Below are 25,214 nucleotides of genomic sequence, written 5' to 3'. Positions count from 1 at the left end.
AAATGTATAGGTTTTATTCGATTTTTATGTAAAAAGTTTTATTTTCATAAAAACAATAACAATCCGATAAAATTTTATTTCATTTTCCTGTTAATATAAAAAAGTTAAAAGAAAAGTTATTTTGCTACTAAAAAACGTAAAATAACGTTGGTGAAAGGACAGCACGTGCGTCGATAATGTTGGTCCTGTGAGATGCCGTCAGCCAAAGCTCGCTTGTACCGGGAGCTTTGGCAGCAAGCTCGAGCTTAAGGCGTGCAAACGAGTCGAGGATAGTTCTACTATCGCGAGCACGCGAGAATAAAATATCCCAGTTTTGCAAAGTTCTCGAGCACTGCTGCGTATGCCGTCTCCGGAAACATGTGGGAGATCCAGGAAAGTTTTCCAAGACGGGAGGACCAAAGTAAATGGACGAAGGATCCACGGGGACGACGACGGTGGTCCTATTTTTACTTTCGTATCGCGTCGCGGTTCCACCGGATTGAAAATTCTCATCCCGCTATCTAAGGGGAAGGAAGTTTGCGCGAATTCGAATAGTTTACTTAATCTTTGGTTCCGGTAATCGGAACGTTAAAAGTAATGGCGTTTGCAAATCTTTCGCACGCCTGTGGGAATTGCATTCTGGGACAGCTTGTTCGATCCTCGGATCCTGCTGAATTAACTTGACTACTTTAAAGTAAGCTATACCAATCGATTTACTTGGTTGAATTGCCAAAGCATAGCATCAAAAGATATGTTACGTGTTGAAAATTTTCTGATTGTACACCAAAATTATATATTTAACATCGAAATTTCAATTAAATTCGACATTTTCCACTAATTAATCCGCGAGGCTTCAGTAAAATACTATTTTATTTTTGAAATGAATGCACCTCGACCGGATTTAATAATTCTCTTATTATGTTAAGGATTATTGGGTTTCAAAGAATTATATTACCTTTTTGTTTTTAAATTTAATAAATCACATTATTACTCGAATCGTCATTACCATATATTCATATATGTTTTATTGAATTTCAAAGCGTTGCTATAATTCAAACATTACTCCATAATTGTTGTACTTTATCAAATATTAAAAATTTCGATGCTGGAAAAAATGTTAATAAATAGTGCCAGTCATCAAACTTTAGACTCAAAATTACAGTAACATTTTTAGCAATAAATGTATGAGTATGAGGTGTTCTAGGAACAATTCCTTGTAGCTGTAACAACAATAAATACAAAAATAATGAGTATTTGAAATAGTTTAAACGTACGATTCCAAAAGAATCCAATTCTTGAAGCTCATCAACTAAAATTTCTTCGGTTTCATTAACTTTATACACCAAAACTATTCCTTGGTGCAAAAAATACATTGTATCGTTAACATCTCCTTGATGACAAACGTAATTTCCATCAAATAATGTTGTTACTTTTAACAAACTGATTAACATTCGTAAAAAATCTGGGTGGCATTTCATAAATATTTCATTCTAAATTAATTAAAATTAACACAAATATTTTTATTGTATGTGAAGGTTGAATTATTTTGTACTTCATCGATGTTATATGTTTATTTCATTCTCTACATGTTTCGAGGATACGAGTCCTCATCATCAGGAAGAATTTGTTAATCTTATAAATATAAATTTCACCATGTTTTATTTCTGCTTACTTTAACCAAGATAAGCACGCTACAACAACAAGAAAACATCAAGAATTGCAGAAGTAATCAGAAACCATCAGTAAGTACAAATAGCAGAAATAAAACATGGTGAAATTTATATTTATGAGATTAACGAATTCTTCCTGATGATGAGAACTCGTATCCTCGAAACATGTAGAGAATGATTATGTCACACAATCCTCCATTACCAAGATAAGCACGCTACAACAACAAGAAAACATCAAGAACTGCAGAAATAATCAGAAACCATCAGTAATTACAAATAGCAGAAATAAAACATGGTGAAATTTATATTTATGAGATTAACGAATTCTTCCTGATGATGAGGACTCGTATCCTAGAAACATGTAGAGAATGATTGTGTCACACAATCCTCCATTACCAAGATAAGCACGCTACAACAACAAGAAAACATCAAGAATTGCAGAAATAATCAGAAACCATCAGTAATTACAAATAGCATAAATAAAACATGGTGAAATTTATATTTATAAGATTAACGAATTCCTCCTGATGATGAGGACTCGTATCCTCGAAACATGTAGAGAATGAAATAAACATATAACATCGATGAAGTACAAAATAATTCAACCTTCACATACAATATATATACACGATGTTAAGAAAAGAAAACAACAATTACAAATATTTTTGTTTAGAAATTTTTTACCTCATAAATGTGATGTCCGAACGCATCAATTTTGATACTTTCCATTAAGAAACTCGGACAAGCCGTTAAATATTGCGGTATTTGCATCCCTTCACTTTTCTCCCATAATTGAGAAGAATAAGTAAGCACTTTTTGTACTAAAGGAAACGAGGTCCTGCTATGCTTCAAAAATTCTTTCAATTTTTCCATCCCATGATCAAATTCAACTAAAGTTGCGTTCAAATTGTGAACAATAGCAGTCATATATCCAATAAATACGGCTAATGTAAATTTATTAAAAATCATCGCTATAGTGGCATACATAATTTCAATTAATGTTGAAGCACGAGGTGGTGAAAATCCAGTGTAAGTTGCAATCGATGTTGCGGTATACACAGAGCATAAATAAGCGTTTCGACAAAAATTTTTATCATCCTGAACAACCCATGATCCTTTTATGCAACCCGTAGTAAAAGGGCAAGCCAACATGTACCAAATACAACCTTGTACATGAATGAGTAAAGTGAAAGAAATGAATATTGAGGATAATTTGATGACGAGAACGTTTATGTTTAATTGGTCATGTTTTATGTTAAAGTAATTGTAAACATCCACCTACAAAAAATAAGTTTAATTTTGATTACTTAACGTTATTTAAAAGTTACCAGTCTAAGAATCCTGTTCAAACGCAATAAAGTTATTCCATATAATCCAAATTGAGGCATCGCAAAATAAAGGAAATCGGTTGGAAGAGAACCAGCCAAGTCCATAACAAACTTATTGAATCTCAAGTAGCTAAAAATAAAAGCTAGTATTTAAATAAATTCAAAAAAAATTCTTTAACATACTCTTTAATTATTTTTTTCTTAGCAACAATAATTTCTCCCCAATGTTGATCTCTATACGGCGTTATAAACCCCAAATAAATTTTCACAATGTGTACGATATCGAAAAAATAAGCAATCGTAAAAAATGGAATTGAAAAATTTTTAAAAGCCGCTTGATACGTTGTTATTAAAAATGATATAAACGAACACATCATAAATGTTACAGCTAAATAACTCGATGAGAGAATTTTAAGCTTTTTAGGTAAGTTCTTTCTCCCCGCTAAATAATAAATATCAAGTGCTTCGTCATCGTCCCCATCGTAATTACTTTCTATGTAGGACTACAATAAAAAATGTATCATAAAAAGCACAATTAATTAAAATATTTACCAAATTCTCTAATAAGATATGTTTTTTTAATCTATTTACAACAACTTGGTATGTTTTTATCAGTGGATATAAAGCTTGTGTGTCAATAACTAATAAATCAACGATTGTTGCAGCTTTTGCGACTATCATACTTCTTGTTTGCGATACTTCATCAATATTTCCAAAAACTCTAAAAAGAAAAGTTTTTAGTTAATAATTATTTACATTAAAGCCATTGATTATGGTCATCAATCACTTTGATCATAATCAAAGTGATTGATTATGTACTGGTGGATCAGGAAATGTGGGAGAGGATGGAAAGGTTTAAAGTGTGAGAAGCGGTAGAGTCGGATCACCAACCGTTGGAGGTGGAGGTAAAGGGGGTGGACGGCAGAAGGCGAGCGGAAATGGGGAGCACGTTCATCAGGACAGACTGGTTGGAAGAAGGGGTAGGGGAAACCTAGACACTTAGCAACAGAAGATACAAGAGATCAATGGTTTGGAAGAACTTATCCAGGTAGTGCGGGAGGCAACACTGAAAAGGGAGTGTGTACGTAGGGGGGGCAGAGTAGGGAGGAACGACTGGTGTGATGGCGAGTGCAAGAAGGCGAAGAAGGAGGCGAGAAGGAGGTTGAGGCAGTGGAGACGGGGGAAGATAGGGGTAGATAGATATAGGGAGGCCAGGAGAGGATACAGAGAATTATGCAGTAGAAAGAAAACAGAACTGAGGGAGAAGGAAGCTGCAGAGATTAGAGGGATAACAAGGGAAGGGGAGGTCTGGAGGTACCTGAAAAAGAGAAAGAAGGGAAGGGAGAGGATAACCAGCGAAATACACAGGACAGAATGGAAGAGTTACTTTATGGGATTATTGGGAGGGGTTGAAACGAGGCTAACGGGTTTGGGAGGCTATGAGGGAGATGGGGGAGAGGAGATAGCAGAAGAGGAGATGGAAGCAGTGCTTAGGGGATTGAAGAAGGGAAAGGCGCCAGGGGAAGATGGCATCCAGAACGAGGCATGGTTGGAAGCATCAAGGGTGGTGAGAGTGAAGTTGTTGGAGGGGATGAATAGCGTATGGAGAGGGGGGGGATTCCGGAGGGATGGAAAGTGGGGGTAATTTGCCCAGTATATAAAAAGGGTAATAAGGGAAGGGTAGAAAGCTACAGAGGAATTAACCTACTAGACTCGGCATACAAGGTATACACGAAGATACTGCTGGGAAGACTGGAGGAGGAGATGGAGTTGGGGGGAATTTTGCCGGATGGGCAGGCAGACTTTCGGAAGGGAAGGGGAGCAATCGACAACGTATACGTGTTGAAGCATCTGGCAGATAGAGAGCTGGATAAGAAGGGAGGGAAATTGTACGCCCTGTTTATAGATTTGAAGGCGGCTTTTGATAAGGTGGATAGGGGAAAGTTGTGGGAGGAGGGGGATCACGGAACACCTAATTGCGAGAGTGAAGGAAATATACATGGAGACTATGGCTAGGATAAAAGTGGGAGATAAGCTGAGCGACGTGTTTTGGACGACGAAGGGACTGAGGCAGGGATGTCCGCTGAGCTCAAGTCTGTTTGCACTGTATACGGCGGACCTGGAGGATAGATGGGGGAAGGGGCAAATGGGAGGGTTGGTGGTGGGAGGTAGAAAGGTGCATATGTTAGCATACGCGGATGACATCGTGGTCATGGCGAGAGAAGCGGCGGAGATGAAAGATGTGATAAAGAGGAAAGGGGCTGGAAGTGAATGTGGGGAAGACAAGGATGATGAAGTTTTGTAAGGGGGGGAGAAAAAGAACAGAGAACTGGAGATGGGAGGGAAAAGAGATCGAGGAGGTTAGGGAGTATACTTACTTGGGGTATGTGTTCAGGAAGGACAACAGGGAGGGGTCGCATGTGATAGCTATGGCAAAAAAGGCGAATAAGGTGATGGGACAAGTATGGGGTTGGGGGAAGAGAGTCTTTGGAAGGAATGTGGCAGCGAGGAAGATTATGTTTGAAGGTCTGGTTAGCAGTGTGATGATGTATGGAGCAGAGGTATGGGGATGGAGAGAGCAGGCAATGCTGGAGGATGTGCAAGCTAGATACTGGAGATGGGTGCTTGGGGTGGCGAGAGAAACACCGGGGTATATAGTGAGGGAAGAGGTAAAGGTGGATAAAGTCAGAGTGGAGGGGGGCAGGAGAGCAGTGAAATATGAAGAAAGAATAGAAGGGAGGCCAAACTGCGGGATCTTGGGGGAGTTTTGGAGGGAAATTAGAGAGGGAAAGATCAGATATGGGAAAGGAGACAGAGACAAGTATTATAGAGAAGCGGGCTACTCGGTAACTGAGATAAATAGTAGACGAAGGGTGGGTAGGGAGATGGGGACGGAGTTGAGAGATAGGGACCGAGAGGTGCAGAGACAGGAAAGAAGGACACAAATAAAAGAGGGGAGGTATAACGAAAGGTACAGGGACATAATTACGGAGGGGCTGCCTAGATACTTGTTATTGGAAGGAGATGAGGAAGGGAAGAAGTTGGTGGCTAGGTTCCGTTGTGGAAACGAGGAGAGAGCTAACAGATACTGGATGGCCGATGAGGAGAGGTGGTGTAGGCTATGCAGGGAGGAATGGGAAACGTTGGAACATATGTTGAATGGGTGCAGTGAGTTGAGGGAGGAGGAGTTGGACCGAGGGCAGATCTTAGGAGAGGGGGGAGAGGGGAAACGATGGATGACAATGGTTGTGGGGGTGAGGAGACAAAGGGATGGATGAGGGGAGGATTGGGCCGAGGAGCCGAGGGTATGGAAATGGAGGAAGAAGTTCGTGGTAAATTCCTGAAATTGCAGTATTAGGGTATCATAAACGAAAATGAAAAAAATTATGAATATTATATTTACCCTCCTTTTCTTAACATAGCATATCGTGTTCCATCCGGTCCATAAATCATAATTATACCCCTATGAACAATATAAATCTTACTGACGATATCATTCAATCTTATTATTGGATATTCAGCTAAGTAATATTGTTCTTCCAAATTCGTACCGATAACTCGATAAAAAGACGTTACCATATCTCGAAATATTAATACCTCCTTTAAAGTATCTTCGTAAAGGTGTAAAGCACAATCTTTACTTAACGCCAAATGGCATTGTTTAAGAATGCTGCTAGCGTTTAAACCGTGAGTCCGTTGCCAAACGTATTCAAAATGATTAATAGCCTTCTTTTGTAAACTTTTCGCAATCTTCTCGCGTTTCATAAACTTAATAAGTTGTTTCATGTGATTCTGATATAAAGTAAGTGTTATGTTTACTATCGATTTATTATTCGATATAATAACTAACACGTAGGTGAACCATAAGTAACCACATATTATCAGAATTATATTTAATATCACTTCTGATCTAACTCTAACGAACATATCGGCATATCCCATTCCAATAGCTTGCGAGCATACAAAATAGAATGATATTAAGTACATTACGAAGGGGGAAGTCATATCAATAGTAGCTGTTTAATAAAAAATAAGTTAGTTAATTCGTTATGTATACTTTTTGTTATTTACAGTATGTAACGTTTGTAAACCAACCAAATTCTTCCGGAACAATAGCTTCTGTGTATGTAGTCAAGGTAAATGTACTCACCATAAATATTCCACAAAGGAAATTTATTAATGCGCAACTTAAAGTTACTAATTCGAATGAAAGGCTAAAAAAATGTTAAATACTATATTACTACGGATACTGTATATTATTAACTTACGTTAAAGTTCCAATTGATTTCATAATATCCTTTGAGACAAACGAAAATGCATCGGGAACTCTATAAATTTGAAGACTTCTATTAAGTCTTAAAATTGCGCACATTTTCTCGTAAGCAGCTGAACTTGCAAAATTTTTCTTCCAAAAAAACGTTAAGAAATAATCAACAGGCAAACAAGCTACTAAATCAACTATAAAGCTTCCTCCTAAGTAATGCATAGCGGTAGCTCTTGGATGCGTCACCAAAACTCCTTTATCGTTGTAGAAACATACATGTAATCTCAGATATCTAATCCAAATAGTTATCAAAATTTAATGATTTTGTGTTAACATCACTTACATATCAAGATATGCTGTTAGATCCAATATAGCTTGAATGATCCAAAATTCTTTTATATAATAAGCATAAATAAAGCTTGTAGGTAATAATGCAGCAGAAATAGAAGCACAAACGGCTCTAAATATCTCGTAATACATTAAAAACCGTCCACAAGGCATAATGGTATAAGGGATCATAAAATATCTGAAAATATAAAATTTATCACAATCTAAAAAAATAATGTCCGAAGATAAGGTCACAAATACATCTTTTATGGTTTGATTCCAATACAAGCCACGATTATGGATATAAAAAAAAATTGGTGATTTTACGAAATATAAATCGTAGTTATAAGTTTTTGAAGCGACCCAGTTCGAGCGCATTTTCGACGTTAGGAAGCGTTTAACGAGCGAAATATGCTCCGCTTTCTGTTCGATGGAAGTTCGCAAACGTTTTAGAACCTAGTGTAATGTTTGTTAAACTTTTAACTAAAGCGAAAATACTAAGTGGAGAACTAAAGTTCTCGGCGGAAATAATTAATTTAAATCCAGTAACTATTTCCGACTGTTACCGGAGAAGTTAATGATTGAAGTCAAGTAAATAGAAACTAGAGTACTTTACGTGTTGAAGTGAAGTTTTCGTTCGGTATTATTACAAGTTTTGTACCAACATTGTTGTTCTACTATTATTGTTTGTACATTAGATATTAATAAGTCTCAAAGCACACGATATCGCGGAATTATCTAAAACGAAATTCGGTAGATTGAATGGCAGTTTACGAACTCGGTAAATTTGCTCAGATTAGTAGGATTTCGGGTCGCTATTATGTGGACACAAGCGATAATCTGTTTGGCAAATTACAGAGGACTTTGTTTAGGATGTTATTGTATCTATATACGTATGATTAGTACATAATTATAAACAAAAAATTATGTCTCTAATGTAACTAATATGTTTAAGTGTAAGGTAATTAAGTTTAAGGTAATTATAAAAGTTGATGTCTGCTGCAACGCTACAAATATTTTCTTTCTAAAGCTATTATAAATAGAATAAGAAACTAGTAGTTTGTTAGTATTAATTTATAGTTCGTTTTGAAACACTTAGGCCCACTTTTACCACCTCTTGATAAATTTATCCGATAGATAAATCCAGCTCTTAGGCTCGTTACTACCATCTTCTGGTTAAGCTATCTATGGGATTATTACTATGGATACAGCTATTTCACGCGCTCTGATTGTCTAGTAGATGGGTTTATCTATAAGATAAATTTAACTAAAAGATGGTAGTAATGGACCTTAGGCTCGTTACTACCATCTTCTGGTTAAGCTATCTAAGGGATTATTACCGTGGTTACGGCTATTTTATGCGCTCTGATTGGCTAGTAGATGGGTTTATCTATAAGGTAAATTTATCTAAAAGATGGTAGTAATGGACCTTAGCCAATGAGAGCGCTTAAACCGCCGTAACCATGGCAACTATCTTCTAGATAGTTTATCAGGAGGATGGTAAAAGTGGGCCTTAGGTCCATTACTACCATCTTTTAGTTAAATTTATCTTATAGATAAACCCATCTATTAGCCAATCAGAACGCATAAAATAGCCGTAGCCGTAGTAATAATCCCTTAGATAGCTTAGCTAGAAGATGGTAGTAACGAGCCTTAGGGCCGGTTTATCAATGTCGAGTTAAATCTGTTAGATACGCAACTCATGAATAAACTTGCCTAACAGATAACCTCAGTGAACCGTTTATCCAGCAACTTTCTACCCGACAGGCAGCAACCTACGAGATAGAACATATCAGGGGTACCATCTAACCCCTGAGTGTTAACATTAGAAACGGAAATGAAACGTAATTGGTGAAATTTGAATAATTGACTTTAGTTTATGAAGTTGATATAAACAGCTGATCGTGTTTTGGAGGTTATCATTCCTGTGTGCTTTCGGTATTGTGCTTTGTTTTCGAAAACTTCTTTTATAATCGAATTCCTACATGAATATTTATTAGACAGCGATAAAGATGAGGATATTGTCCAACTCTTAAATTATAAACAACGACCATATATTATAAAAGAAAGTCAAAACCACTTTGAGGAGGTGGACGACCACGTCATTTTGTTAGATTTCGGTTAAAAAACGACACAGTTTTGTCAATCTTAGTTAAAATTAAGACGAGATTATACTGTATTAGATTATATTATTATTTTTTTTTTTAAATTACTAGATTATTATTTATTTTGTATAACATTTTTATATTCGTTTGCCAAATCCATCAGCAAGTTCTTTTCTGCTGTACTAACATTTCATGATCTTTTCTTTCTCTTGCGTATCACTCACCACAATTATAAGCTTAATTTATTTTTGACGTTATATTTTGATTTTATTGTCATTTCCTTTCACCAAGCAACCAAACTTGTGCTCACATTTTTTTGACAATATCTAATAGGTAAACCCTTAACCAGCACATCAATCTGGTGGGTAACCAAATGTCATATTTATCTATAAGATTACCCTAAACTACGGGTGGATAAACGACTCGTCGACGTTATCTATCAGCTACAATTTTAATTGACAGATAAATCGTCTTAACTAGATATTGATAAACCGGCCCTAAGTGTAAGATAATTAAATAGAATAAGAAACTAGTAGTTTGTTAGTACTAATTTATAGTTCGTTTTGAAACACTTAGGCCCACTTTTACCACCTCTTGATAAATTTATCCGATAGATAAATCCAGCTCTTAGGTCCATTACTACCATCTTTTAGTTAAATTTATCTTATAGATAAACCGATTCAGTGCCAACCAGAGCGCGTAAAATAGCCGTAACCACGGTAATAATCCCTTAGATAGCTTAACCAGAAGATGGTAGTAACGAACCTTAGGCTCGTTAGTGGTTACGGCTATTTTACGCGCTCTGATTGGCTAGTATATGGGTTTATCTATAAGATAAATTTAACTAAAACATGGTAGTAATGGACCTTAGCCAATGAGAGCGCTTAAAACCGCCGTAACCATGGCAACTATCTTCTAGATAGTTTATCAGGAAGATAGTAAAAGTGGGCCTTAGGCCCGTTACTACCAAACCAATGCTATCTGTTAGTTAAGCTATCTATAAGATACAATTAATCTCGTAGATAATAGGGTCGTGCGTACTACCACCTCCATTTATCTCATAGTTAAGAAATTCTTGAGATAACCAAGGAATCTAGAGATTTTTTGGTCTATTATGTTAAATTGATAGCTCTATGTGATTAAAAGATCTACTATTAAGTATTTTGACCTGTTCTAACCTTAACATTAAAATTTGGAAATGGAGACTGAGAAAAGGCGACGAACCACCAATTTCACCAAAGAAGAATACGAACATCTTCTTGAATTTGTTATCAACTATAAAAACGTAATAGAAAACAAAAAAAGTGATGCAGTTACATGGCAAGGAAAGCAACAAGTATGTGTATCTCGTATTATTGTATGTTAAAATGTGATGGTAAACAATAATGGCACAACTAACATGATAAACGACTGAAAATGCCAATTGTACACTCATTCCTGCAAAATCTGCTATGGATAGCAATATGTTACCTATTGCATAAAACCGAAGAGTCAGCAACAAACGGTTTGAAGGAGGTACAGTCATGTTCACTGGAAATGCGCACTCAAGGTCAAGCGCTGTTGTGAGATCCGACATGCCGCTGCCTAAACGGGCTGAACCGAGCACACGAAGCTCGTGGAGAAGGGACTTGTGGTGGTCCAGGTTAGCCAGCGGCATATCGGATCTCACAACAGCGCTTGACCTTGAGTGCGCATTTCCCGTGAACACGACTGTACAGCATTATTACTAAAATTTTGATGAATTTTACATTAAATAATAGGAATCAACAAATTGCTTACGTCATGGATGGAGGTTTTATTACATCTTCTCTTTGATTCAAAAGGTGATGAAAACTTTTTTTCGAGACACGAAATCTCAACTCTATTTCTTATTATCCTTTCGCTTCTTACAGGAAATAATTCATTGATTTCTTCAAAAATTTGTTCGTCATCATCAATGTCGAAGAAATTATCCATGATGATTTTATCTAATGTTAATTATTAATAGTTTTTTATTCAAGTTTATATTACTTTTCTTATTTTAACTGAAATAGTAAAACGCTCGAATTTTATACGTCAGTATAAATCCTATTTGAGGTTAGGTATCCGCAGTTATCCCTTAGATAGCAACTTATCCGACACCCAATCCACGGGTTATAGATATTTCAAAAGTTATCCCTTGGATAGCGGTATCTATAAGATAAATACAGTGGTAGTAACCAATTTTTAAGCTATCCGATAGATAACGCTATCAGAGACTTTAACTATGAGTGGTAGTAGTGGGCCTTAGGCTCGTTACTACCATCTTCTGGTGAAGCTATCTAAGAAATTATTACCACGGTTACGGCTATTTTACGCACTCTGATTGGCTAGTAGATGGGTTTATCTATAAGATAAATTTAACTAAAAGATGGTAGTAATGGACCTTAAAGAAACATAAATTTAACTCCTAGAAACGATTTCATTTAAGTTTTAAGTTGTTACTTGAATAAAAATGTAACTTTAAAGTTAATTAATTCAGAACAAACCATTTTCACGTCGTCGTGTTCTTATGTTAAATAATATCTACCTGTGCCAGTACACATATTAAGTGTTGCATTAAAATTTTTACTTCGACGAACATTAACGATCGTAAATTAATGCAAGCCACCGAAACTAGTACAGTACTATGTGCCTCATTATTTCGCGTAATAATAAATTTCGAAATACAGCTGAGGAAGGGAGTAACAAAGAGAACACGAGCGTTATAATTACAACCGGCAATAACCCCTTGTACTAAAAAGGTATGGTGGTTCACGTACAGTACCTGCAACAGCGAAATACTTTCCATGAGTTCATGTATTCGACTCGCCTTGGGTCTGCCCGTTTAGGCGGAGCAACCCAAGACCTATCGTCGACCTCGACATCCTTGTGGATCATCCTGGAAGTACTCTCGGTGAATAATCGTTGAACCGTCTAAAAACAATATTTTCTTTTAATTCACAGCGAATATTAATTTAAAACTAAATCTCGTACGAAAGATGTTTTAGTTTCATCAACAAGCGTCTGAAGTATGATCTTTCCTTCGGGGGTGAGAGCATTTTTAATACACGCTAAAGTAATCTTTATTACACTAACGTGAGTTACGGTGCGTACATGGAATACACCTGGTAGTTCTATGGGAGTAATTCAAAAAAATTATTGAAAGAAATTTAAGTATTTATTAATGAAAAGCAGATATAGTAGAAACCACGAGAGCTGGCAGTGACAGATCGCTTAAAAATGGTATGAATCAAGATATGGACGTACGACTTAGATTATTTCACCACATACATTTAAATGTAGGTTATGTTAGTAATGGAGGTTATATGTCAAACATTGTCAAAGATATTATTTAATGATTTTCCTTTCAAAGAAAACATTTTCGGCTTGTGAAAACACTAACAGATTCATGACAACGCTCACAAGACGTTTCGATTTGAGGTTATAATTATAGAGTGACATCCCTTAGAGGAACAGACGTACTTTTTCGACGTGGACATTTGAATTGTACAGGGTGTCCCAATTTCGATGTCCGCATAGGCTATCTCCGAAACTAAAAGAGATACAAAAAAAGTAGCTTACATGTCATGATCTCGTTTTTCGAAAAAATGCTAATGCCGAAAACTCCGAACAGCTATCGTCTTTTGTTTTCGCCCTATCGGCTAAAAGTGAAAATTTTGCGAAAACGACAATTGCGAATATCTCACTTATTATCAACGATGGAGTATTATAAATAAAACATTATATGGGCAACTTTTTACGAAGAATTCAGTGGCGTAGGAAGAATTTTTTTCCTATCTTTTATTTTCGAGATTTTAGACGTAACTTTATTTTTTTAAATAGAAACCATAGTTGGCTATGACCTAAAATAATTTGTTATTTTCTTCTGATAACAAATATATATAGTTTGTGGGGTATATTTCTTATAGTTATTGAATAATTAACAAAAATTCATTTTGTTCTGTCTAAAACTAATGTATGTATTTAAAAGTTAATGTTGCTATGGTGATAACCATTCATACTATGATGGAACATAATGTATCAAATAATTGCCAAAGTTTTTATTTAAAAATTCAATAACAGCTCTATCATTATGAGCTGGTACGATGCACCAGCATGTTAGGTGTCAAAGTATAACAAAACTGAATAAAACATTACAATGAATTTCGAAAATTGTGAAAATGTAACATGATGGAATGTGGAATGCTATATATTATCAGATAAGAATGCGACGTTAGCCGCGGAATTATATTTCACAAGGTATCCGGAAGAAAGGCAACCGCACGTAAGAACCTTCAGCCGGTTAGCAGAAAATTTAATAGATTTTTGGTCCTTCCCCAAACCACGTGCTAAAACACACCAAAATGGCCTGCAAGAGGATGAAGTCAATGTGTTGGCTTCACTTGCGATAAATCCATCAACATCTTGCAGAGAAATTGAACAAGACATCTGACCCAAAAGCTGCTGCTCCCGAATATGAAAGAAAAATATGTATAAACCATACAAAGCGGGGCTAATTCATTATTTACGCACCGGAGATGTCAATCTAAGATTAGAATTTTGTAGATGATATTTAGAAAAATTAAATAATCTGCTGTTTGTTCAAAATGTCATCTGGACCAATGAAGTCTCTGACTGTTCAAAGAAGGTTGGGGTTCAATGTATGGTGTGCCCTTTTAGATAATAAAATGTTGGCATATAGTATCTACCATAAAAACTTAAACTCAGGTAATACCCCAATATGTCAAGGCAGCACATCGTGCCTTTGGTCGACAATTTGCCATTAAATAAGTCTCAAATGATATATTTTCAATATGACGGAGCACCAGCACATAATGCCAGAGTTGTTAGTGAATTTTTAAATACTACTAGGTACAACCTTTGGCAATAATTGGAAACAACGGGCACGTTCAGCCGGTGTCAACTGTTGAGTTGCTATATTAGCAGGCGCGGCTGAACGATATGCTAAGTCAGCGCTGTTACGCAGCAGTTTAGTAAATATCTCAACGTAAGTAATCTGCGCTTAGTTTGTCAGCGGTTGTGAAATTCTAGGTTAGGATTAATATTTTTTGTTTCTCCCCTTTAATTTTGAAAACTGGCAGAACTGTATAAAATGAAATGAGCCTTAAAATCAACATCATCATCCATTATCTCTTGTAATAACACAATATTTTCAAAAATATTATTGTTGGCCATAGTTTTAGGTTATGCTGAACTGCTAATTCTCAATTGCTTGTTCAGCCGATTTCGTTCCGCTGTATTAAAGCTCATACAACTAGCTGACTGATTTAATTCAACTGTTGACACCTGCTGAACGTACCCAATGTTTTCCATCATGGTATGGTTATCACCATAACAACATTAAGTTTTAAATACATACAATAGTTTTAGAAAGAACAAAAAAAATTGATACATTATATTCCATCATAGTATGTATGGTTATCACCATAGCAACATTAACTTTTAAATACATACATTAGTTTTAGATAGAATAAAATGAATTTTTGTTAATTATTCAATAACTATAAGAAATATACCCCACAAACTATATATATTTGTTATCAGAAGAAAATAACAAATTATTTTAGGTCATAGCCAACTATGGTTTCCATTTAAAAAAATAAAGTTACTTCTAAAATCTCGAAAAAAAAATTCTACCTACGCCACTGAATTCTTCGTAAAAAGTTGCCCATATAATGTTTAATTTATAATACTCCATCTTTGATAATAAGTGAGATATTCGCGATTGTCGTTTTCGCAAAATTTTCAGTTTTTGCCGATTCGGAGTTTTCGGCATTAGCGTTTTCTCGAAAAACGAGATCATGACATGTAAGCTACTTTTTTTCTATCTCTTTTAGTTTCGGAGATAGCCTATGCGGACATCGAAATTGGGACACCCTGTACAGCAGACATATTAAACTAGTGCTATCTCTTTCTAACACACATTACTCTCTAGCGGTTTGTGAGCTACGTATGGCATTTGTAAGAGGGGAACACGATGATTTACTGCCAGCTCTCCTGGCGTCTACTATACCAGTATTTTATATATTATGTGATAACATTAATATTATAATGTTATCATTATTTTAATGATCATCTCAAGAACAAAGTTTGTAGGACCGATCAGAAGCTGGAAAGGGAAGAAGAGATTCTGCAAAAATACGTACGTCTGAAAAAATGGTATTATCAGAAAAAAAAAATAGTAGGCAAGGATGTGTAAGGCTGCAATATGGCTGGTAATAGCAAAGGAGACTGGAGAGAGGCTGAAAAGAGAATACAGGAATTCGTAAAAGAAAAAAGATACTGAACAGAAGCTGAAAGGAGAAAAATATACTCGGCTAAAAGGATGGGACTGCAAAGAGACCGGTAAAAGATGAAAGAGGCTCTGTGAAACAGTGAAAGTCTGGAACGAGACTGGAAATAGACAAAAGAGACTGGGCAGAATTTCTCTGTGGGTCTCGGCCTGTTCCTGCATCTTCCGCAATTTCTATCTGTAACAAGATATCCTTCTCTAATTGATGATGCCAAGGGTTTTGGTGTCGTATTCCACCTGGTCCAGGTATCCCTCTATATTTTGTTTTCTGCGTCACTCTCCATTTTCCAACATTCCACTGTATATATAGCGTAGTAATTTCCTCTCCAAAGTACCGAGTAGCATCTCATCCCTCTATGACTGCTACAGTTGGCGCTTTGTAGCTGTTAATATGCAGTCCAATATTAAGTGCTTAATCAGAAAATGATACGTACTATTTGCTAAGTGTATCATTCTTTTAACCTTTGAACTGGTATCATTCTCGGAGGTCATAAAAGATAACAAACAACGGATTGGAAGATTTATAATGTTTCAATTTATTACGTTTTTAAAAACGTATCTGCTTTTCATTTGTGATAATTTCTTAATACAATTTATTAAGCGACTTACCTAAGACCATATCTATAGCTGAAAAAACGGCACCTTCCCCTATTACTTTTTCAATCCTACCTGAAGCTGGGGAAATAACCTAAATAAAACAAATAAAATTTATATAAATAACGAGAAACGAAAATAAATATTTTTTAAAATGATATTTGTGGTTGTATAAATTAGTAAGCTTATGAATTTATTAAAATATAGTCCTAATGGATGGGAATTATTTTTAAAAATAGTTTTTGAAATAATGCAATACCGTTATAATATAGTAGTAAAAATATTTCGGTTAAAATAAAAGTTGTGTTGATGGTATTTTCAGTTATATTGGGCATTAAATTGAAATTCTAGCATACCAATTAAACATTCAATCGCTTTCCTGGAAATCGCACGCTATAATTACTATCTATTTTAAATTAATAGATAAATTGACTACAACGTTTTCAAAATTATATAGTTGCTTTATATTTTTAATTTTCCCATTTCAACGTTTTAATTTATATATATTGATTAAATTGTTTTGATTGATACAACGTTTACCGATTAAAAACCGGAGAGTGTAAACTAAAAGAGAGAAATTCTGACACAGCACCTAAATGGCACGGACAAGTTAAACAGATTAAAAGTTTGCGAAGTATTAATAGCTACACCGCAACCTGCCACCGTGTTTCTGACAAACTTGAAAATGAATTGATTAACATCGAAGCTTTCAACGAAAATTTCTCACCTCACAAAATCCTTTTTCAATTATATACATTTCCTTGATGATTTCTCTTGAATATGTAACAAATTCATTTGGGGGGAAAAATAATGTTTTGGAAGTTGCTGTTAATTTGTTCATTACATCGTCATCCAATTCCTTAAAAAAAATGCATTAAACATTATATCTACGATAGAAACAATCTTACTTGAAACAATGGAACTTTGGCAAATAATGCCGAATATTTAGCCGTTTGATATTCCTCATATAAATACCGAGGAGCGTCCTTCAATAACTCATGAATGGGGATTCCTTTATTGTGTAACCATTGAACTTCCAAGTAATGATCCATTCGTTTCCGAATTCCGTCGGGCATTGATTTCTCGTTCATAAAGTTTCTGATCACTTCCACCATTTGAATGTACACCGATTGCGACATTCCAGCTAAAGTTAATGTTGCCGAATAATCAGAAACTAAGTAGCTGAAGACTAACGTTCCGATTACGCAAAACATCGTGATCAGAAACACTTCGATTAATCTTCTGTACATTATTTTTCCTCCTGTTCCCGATGTTAGTAACATTGCGGTTATAATAGCCGTTTCAAAAATATCGGTTCTTGTTGTTTCGTTGTCTAACCCTAAACCGTAAAGTACAGGCCAAGAATCTGGAGAACATCTAAAAAGACAAAAGATTAATAGTTGAATTAAAACCTAACCTGTTATAGCTTACTGGTTTTGGCAAGCACTTAAATAATAAACAACACCAACGGCGTAAGAGACACATAAAAGATAAACAACGTACTTAATCATTCTGATTAAAGCGACGTTTACTTTAAAACTATTTTCAGTTTTCTTGATGAAAACAACTACGCGATAAATTTGAAATAACCTGTTCAGCATTAAAAAGGTATGCTGCGTGGTAAATTCAAAAGGAATCGCTGAAACGGCAGCAAAAATAAAAGAGTATCTTGAAAAATGTCTTGGTAATAATTCTTGTAAATCCGTGTAAATAGTTCTTTCATCTTCGATAGCGGTAAAGTGTCTTATAATAAAATCAAGTGTATAAATTAAACAGACCAAGCATCTAAACACAAAGTCAGCTTGGGTGATTTCAGATTTGTTCATCAAAGTCCACGGGTAATAAATAATCACCGTTGATACTACGATGGCGAAAAACGATTCCCAGATTAAAATAAATTGAGAGTTGGGTCTTAAAATCCAAGGGAATGTAGTTTTTATAAAGATACCGTCGTGATCGGAAAGCTTTAAACCTTCTTTACTGATTATGTATAAGTTTGGAATGGTATTTTCGTGGAGTGTCGCTTGATTATTGAAAATCGATCTGTCTTCAAACGCTTCCTTTTGCGCAATCAATCTACTTGCTAAACCTAAATTCTGAGCGTATACTGTCAGGATCTCAGAACTTTAATTAAAAATGAATTATTAAAAAAATTAGTTTTCAATTACATCAAGATATTTACCTTTCTTGTGCTTCTAACGTTTTATACGAATGTCGTAGTTTTGCATTTCGCATTTTTCTCTGTAAATATCAAATAGGATTATATACTTTTAAATTTTAAATTGATTTTATCACACTTTAGCAACTATGTGAACGCTATCAGATGGATCAAGTAATTTTAATCGATCAGCTGTTCTCCATAAATCAGCTTTTCTTAAACAAAACATTACTGAATATGATGTAGATACAACCTGTAATAAAACAGAGAGATCCATAGAAGAATTTTTATATCATATCATAAACTAGAATCTCTAAAATACCCTGTATTTGTAATTTAATATAAATGTTTAACCTGAACTTGACTATCCAGCGAATAAATAAGGCTTATATCCCCTAAACATGAACCCATTCGAAGCGTTAATAGTGAACTTTCGGTATCATCGCCGGAAAGAACTTGAACTGATCCCCTGGCGACGAACATGAGAACATTTTTCACCCTGTCCTGGGTGTATATAATATCACCGGTGGTGTATATCTCAGAAAAAAATTGTAAAGCCAAAGCCCTTTTAAACGGCATACTCGTGTTTCGAAGTAAGTTGGACTAGAATTTCAAAAATATAACGTGAGGTATGAAATAAACTCTTTTTATCTTTACTGTTACATACTGCGTTTATAGCGTCCCAGTACTTATCCACAAGTACTCGACTTCGCAAAGCCATTGGTAACATTTCTTCGAAAAGTTGCGATTTATTAATAGCGGCCCTTTTCTTCCAAAAGGTTATATAAAAATCTTTCACCTTTTTCTTTAATTTTTTCGTTATAATCGTGTCGTTCGCTAACGAATTGTAAATTAAGTTCAATTTATATGAAAATATCGAATGCCTTCGATAACTTTCTTGTTGAACCGACGTAAAATCTCCTATAAATAATCCATTTGCTATGTATAAACCTAACAACATTAACGTTATCGTTAATAATTGTTCTAAATCGTTCGCTCTTGATGCACCAAATAAACTAAAAAGTTTTAATTAATTTTTGTTAATTTAATTTTTAATTAAAAAATATATTTACCCAACAGTTGTATATGTGTTAATTGCGAATAACATACTAGAGATGTAATTGAGTAATTTTTGATCCGAACTGTTGTATTCATTGATGTTTTTAAGAGACATGGTCCAAGATGTGGTTGGATTACAATTCTTGTGCCATTCAAAACAGCTAAGGGACATCCAAAAACAAGCGTAGACGTGCCATATTAAAAATGACATCAAACAGTATTTAAACGATAAAAATAATAAAGTGTTGTGCCCAGAACTCCGACTTAAAACGGCTATAATAAAACAAAGAATAAAAAAAGTTGAAAATGTATCAAAAGAATTCTGACCGATTAAATTCAGAACACGATAATTTCTAAAACTCAATATAACGATCTCCAAAATAAACACAACCTGACTCTTGGTACCAATCAGTGTCATGGGTACAGCTACGACCGAAACCAAATCCAGAATCATTATCGCCTTATTTCGATGGGTTACATATTTTTTCTTCGCAGTTTGATTATAATACATAAAACCTAACACCGATATAAACTCCATGAGTATTATAATATCGCAAAAGATTATAACTGTATAAAATAAAGGGTTATCGTGTTCCATAAAAACATACTGTAGAAAAACAATTTAATTAAAAAAATAATTTATAAAAGCATTAATTACCTTGTATAAAACTATCGAAAATAGAATAACACTACTAGAAGTAGACAGGCATAACCACGCGGTAGTATAAGTTAAAAATGTTACGAAATCTTTAACATCTTCATATGAACATAATGGTTCATACGACGCCTAAAAATTCAATTTAGTATTACTTAATTAAATGAATTAAAATAAAAAACGCACTTCGCTTTCATCGGACCGCAAATCATCGCCGAATCCAGCGTCCACTCTATTTATGTGGAAATTAGCATGATCGCTTTTACCAATTTCTAAAGACATGACGTTGATGTATGTATATTGTCACCCAAATATGGTAAAACTTATTTCAAAGGTAACAAGACTTCATTGATGCATTAATTGTGACGACAAAATTAACAGCATTTTAAAGCAAATTTAGCGCAGAATCAAAGTGCCATAAATAATTTTTTTATTTCCATAAACATCGTTGTTACGATTTTTTAAATCCAACCATGCAAGTTTGATTGTTATAAATATCAAATATCTCAAAAACAAATGGAAATAAAAATGCTGTACAAAATGGACACACTTGTTCTATCTTTCTACACTCGGATACGCACGGTACAGAAATACGATATACGCGTTTTTAAAAACATCACTTTTACTGTGATTTACTCACGTATGAAAAATTAATGTTTCGTTATCAATGTTTTACGCTTTATTTCCAGATGGTAATAAGGTTATAACAACCGGGAATTTATTATGTTTTATGAAACTGCTATACATTTGCACTGTTAAGCATAAAATGCAACATAGCTTAGAAGTATAGGCATTGGGTAGCTTTGTAAAGGAAAAGTTTTGCTTGGAAAAGGTGATGTCCTTATGATAACTCTGAGTTTCTGTCTTAAGAAACGACAAAACGCGAATTATTCTAGTTGTTGGTCTAGTCTTAGATCTACTTTTAGTTCAATAAAAATATACAACAATCTAGCGCTGCATAACAATTAAAACTAGAACTAACACTAGACCTAGAACTAGAATCATTCGGATTTAGCCGTCTTTAGAGACGTGCGGCTAAATCCAAATGATTCTAGTTCTAGGTATAGTGTTAATTCTAGTTTTACACTTGCACTGTCACTAGAACTAACATTAGACCTAAAACTAAAAACATTCTGGTTTAGCCGTGCGTCTCATAAGACGGCTAAAGCCGAATGATTCTAGTTGTTTGTCTAGTGTTAGTTCTACTTTTAGTTCAGTAAAAATATACAACAATCTAGCGCTGCACAATAATTAAAACTAGAACTAACACTAGACCTAGAACTAGAAACATTTGGGTTTAGCCGTGCGTCTTCAGACAACCCGAAACTTTCTAGTTTTAGGTCTAGTGTTAGTTCTAGTTTTACACTAGCACTGTTACTGTGTGGAACTAACACTATACCTAGAACTAGCATCATTTGGGTTTAGCCACACGTCTCTAAAGATGGCTAAACCCGAATGATTCTAGTTCTAGGTATAGTGTTAGTTCCATACAGTAACAGTGCTAGTGTAATACTAGAACTAGCATCATTTGGGTTTAGCCACACGTCTCTAAAGATGGCTAATCCCGAATGTTTCTAGTTCTAAGTATAGTGTTAGTTCTAGTATTACACCAGCACTGTTACTGTGTGGAACTAACACTATACCTAGAACTAGCATCATTTGGGTTTAGCCACACGTCTCTAAAGATGGCTAAACCCGAATGATTCTAGTTCTAGGTATAGTGTTAGTTCCATACAGTAACAGTGCTAGTGTAATACTAGAACTAGCATCATTTTGGTTTAGCCACACGTCTCTAAAGATGGCTAATCCCGAATGTTTCTAGTTCTAAGTATAGTGTTAGTTCTAGTATTACACTAGCACTGTTACTGTGTGGAACTAACACTATACCTAGAACTAGCATCATTTGGGTTTAGCCACACGTCTCTAAAGATGGCTAAACCCGAATGATTCTAGTTCTAGGTATAGTGTTAGTTCCATACAGTAACAGTGCTAGTGTAATACTAGAACTAGCATCATTTGGGTTTAGCCACACGTCTCTAAAGATGGCTAATCCCGAATGTTTCTAGTTCTAAGTATAGTGTTAGTTCTAGTATTACACTAGCACTGTTACTGTGTGGAACTAACACTATACCTAGAACTAGCATCATTTGGGTTTAGCCACACGTCTCTAAAGATGGCTAAACCCGAATGATTCTAGTTCTAGGTATAGTGTTAGTTCTAGTATTACACTAGCACTGTTACTGTATGGAACTAACACTATACCTAGAACTAGCATCATTTGGGTTTAGCCACACGTCTCTAAAGATGCCTAATCCCGAATGTTTCTAGTTCTAAGTATAGTGTTAGTTCTAGTATTACACTAGCACTGTTACTGTGTGGAACTAACACTATACCTAGAACTAGCATCATTTGGGTTTAGCCAAACGTCTCTAAAGATGGCTAAACCCGAATGATTCTAGTTCTAGGTATAGTGTTACTTCTAGTATTACACAAACTAGAACATAGATTTCGATTTTACTAGAACATACATAGAGAAACATAAAATTCCCGCTAGATCAGAAAGTTAGACGATGAGCTATATCTTTGACAACATCTATTACTGAAAATATCTTTTAAAAGAGCATAAAATGCTCTTTCAAACAAAACCAAAAATATTCAAATCGGTTGAATGGTCCATGAGATATTAAAATGTAAACATTTGAAAATGCATTGGCGTCCCCCTCCCTTATTATGACAGATATGAGAAATATTGCAAAACAAAAGCGATGCAGTATTATCCAAGCTACTAAATGATGTTGCTAAAGTTATAGCTCATCGTCTAACTTTCTGAGATAGCGGGAATTTTATGTTTCTTTATGGCAGTTACGCCCCCTAGCGGTGGAATTACGAACTTCAAAATAAGCGTCTGAAGACGCACGGATGAACCCGAAATTTTCAAGTACTAGGTATACTGACAATGTGTAATTGTAAACGTATTGTAGGGAGAATATATTAGGACAAAAGTTATATCGCATATTCTAGCATATTCTAATGAAATATACGTCAAAATATATCACAACACCATCACCAATTGATGAAACAAAGTGTTCAAAGGGCGTTAATAAGCCAGTTATCGGTGCGACCCACATTTGGCTTATACGGGACTGTGGAAATTTATAGTCGGTTGAACATTTTCGGCTGTCCTCCGTGTATTTATGTTGCGCACTTGGTAATTCCGCGCGTCGAAAAAAATATAATACCCAACGTGTACGCTCGGATTTCGTACTTGTTAACAGCACCTACACACAAGTTTTGGGCGTGACTGTCCTCTATGGCGGAAGTTGAATTAAATTTAGTCAGCAGATTAAATGTATTAGGAATAATCGATTCATTTTTAATAATATTTCTCAACCGAAGTACCTACTAGCACAATTAATTTCATTTTTTTGACTTTTATTAATGAACTTTTGGATAATACACAAAGCAAAATTGGATTTGCGACATATTGTTTCGTTCTTTTGTGATTCATATTCAACGTTGCTTGTTAAAAGAGAATTGAAATACGAATTTTTTAGAATTATCCAGATCTGTACCAATATCAAGTTAATATAAGGTTAATTATTGAGATGATTAAAATTAAGTACGTAATCCATTTTACCAGTATTATCGTTAAGAAGGTTTGAAATTAAATGTGATACTTCTGTACTTTTAACTGGTCATTTATTAAATTTTATATATCTGACTAGTTTCGGTTTAAAAAAACCATCTTCAGAGATAAACTACAAGAAATGATATAATAATAAAATTCTGAACAATTTACAAAATGTTATAAGTTAATATTAAAATTGAAAACACAAAAAATTTATGAAAAGTACTTACAGTCAAAATTTAAGAAACCAACATTGTAATCAACCTCAACTTCATAATTATTACTTATTAAAATTAATATTAAAGTCGCTATATATACGCTAAACACATTTAACAAGTTAGACAAACGTTCTGTAGGATTAAAAGTCGTGTAATGGCGACATGTAAAACAAGTTTCGAGGCAAGATTTCAACGACGACGTGGAGGAGAATAAAACAAAAAAAAAACCGGTTAAACTCTTGTTAAATTTAGATTCAAATGTTCAAAATTTATTAAGCTAAGATAAAAATAAAAATAATAAAATAGCAATATAAGGGATTTATAGAAATTGGGAATTAAAATGGGATTTGAAATTATTTAAAAAAGGGAAGAAGGTGTTAGGATGGGAAAGGAGTGTGGCCGCAGGGACTCCAAAAAATTATATTTTCTGAAAGTTTGTATAAAATCATTGTTAAAAAAATTTTTTAAATTTATATACCCATTTGCGCTTTTAAAATTCCCGCGTTGATGACGTACAGTATCACCTTTGCGTCCCCTGCTCCCCGCTCAAATGCGAGAAAGAGATGAACGTCATTTAGGTTGTATTGAAAAGAGATAGGGCCGGTTGTACAATATACCGATAAACTTCCCGACAGCGTTATCTGGCAGGTAAGTTAGTTTATACTGTATTACAATGTACGGATTTTTTTGTCGGTGAGATTATCGGCAGGATAACTTATCGGGTACTCAGCGGTGCCGATAAGACACTTATCCGCCAGATATTTATGGTTACCAAGGTTTTTATATAAAAACTTTGTATGATTACTGCATAGGTTAACCTCTAACATTAAACGTTAACCCTATATGTACGATGTGTCAGTTGTCTGTCGTGAAAATTTTTTTAAACAATTTATATTGTCAAAATCATAATTCAAAC

General features: G+C 34.8%; 2 protein-coding genes across 4 annotated transcripts in view; one reads left to right on the top strand and one right to left on the bottom strand.

Annotated features, from left to right (window-relative positions):
* Window positions 1–25,214, top strand: part of LOC111422364 (uncharacterized) — a 187,687-nt gene that overhangs the window by 42,100 nt on the left and 120,373 nt on the right. The gene's annotated exons all lie outside the window — the stretch shown is intronic.
* Window positions 63–21,448, bottom strand: LOC111418332 (uncharacterized). 2 transcript variants are annotated; one of them, XM_023050846.2, is made up of 24 exons: window positions 20,639–21,448; window positions 20,456–20,584; window positions 20,125–20,404; window positions 19,812–20,070; window positions 19,406–19,754; window positions 19,093–19,341; window positions 18,878–18,991; window positions 18,763–18,821; window positions 18,012–18,704; window positions 17,489–17,957; window positions 17,308–17,439; window positions 16,596–16,674; window positions 12,668–12,807; window positions 12,459–12,607; window positions 7,585–7,767; window positions 7,246–7,533; window positions 7,049–7,191; window positions 6,381–6,993; window positions 3,530–3,698; window positions 3,161–3,480; window positions 2,978–3,107; window positions 2,334–2,927; window positions 1,254–1,469; window positions 63–1,199 (listed from the first exon to the last, which is right to left on the bottom strand). In XM_023050846.2, the coding sequence occupies exons 1-24, from the start codon at window positions 20,732–20,734 to the stop codon at window positions 1,032–1,034; spliced, it is 6,021 nt and encodes a 2,006-aa protein (XP_022906614.1). In that variant the 5' UTR covers window positions 20,735–21,448; the 3' UTR covers window positions 63–1,031. The 2 variants fall into 2 exon arrangements, with proteins under 2 accessions (XP_022906614.1, XP_022906613.1); XM_023050845.2 differs by having other exon boundaries at window positions 19,812–20,404.

This window comes from Onthophagus taurus, chromosome 2, assembly GCF_036711975.1.
Source record: "Onthophagus taurus isolate NC chromosome 2, IU_Otau_3.0, whole genome shotgun sequence".
NCBI lineage: Eukaryota > Metazoa > Arthropoda > Insecta > Coleoptera > Scarabaeidae > Onthophagus > Onthophagus taurus.
The sequence above is the reverse complement of the archived record's forward strand: the minus strand, read 5'-3'. Positions and strand labels throughout refer to the sequence as shown.

Coding starts and splice junctions, on each gene's coding strand:
- LOC111418332 (XM_023050845.2), bottom strand. CDS start 20,734: ATGTCTTTAGAAATTGGTAAAAGCGATCATGCTAATTTCCACATAAAT. Junction 16,675..17,307: donor TTGAAAAAGGATTTTGTGAG/GTGAGAAATTTT, acceptor TGTTTTATTTAG/GTTATTTCCCCAGCTTCAGG. Junction 7,768..12,458: donor AAAGTATTTCGCTGTTGCAG/GTACTGTACGTG, acceptor TTATATTTTCAG/ATATTTTATGATCCCTTATA.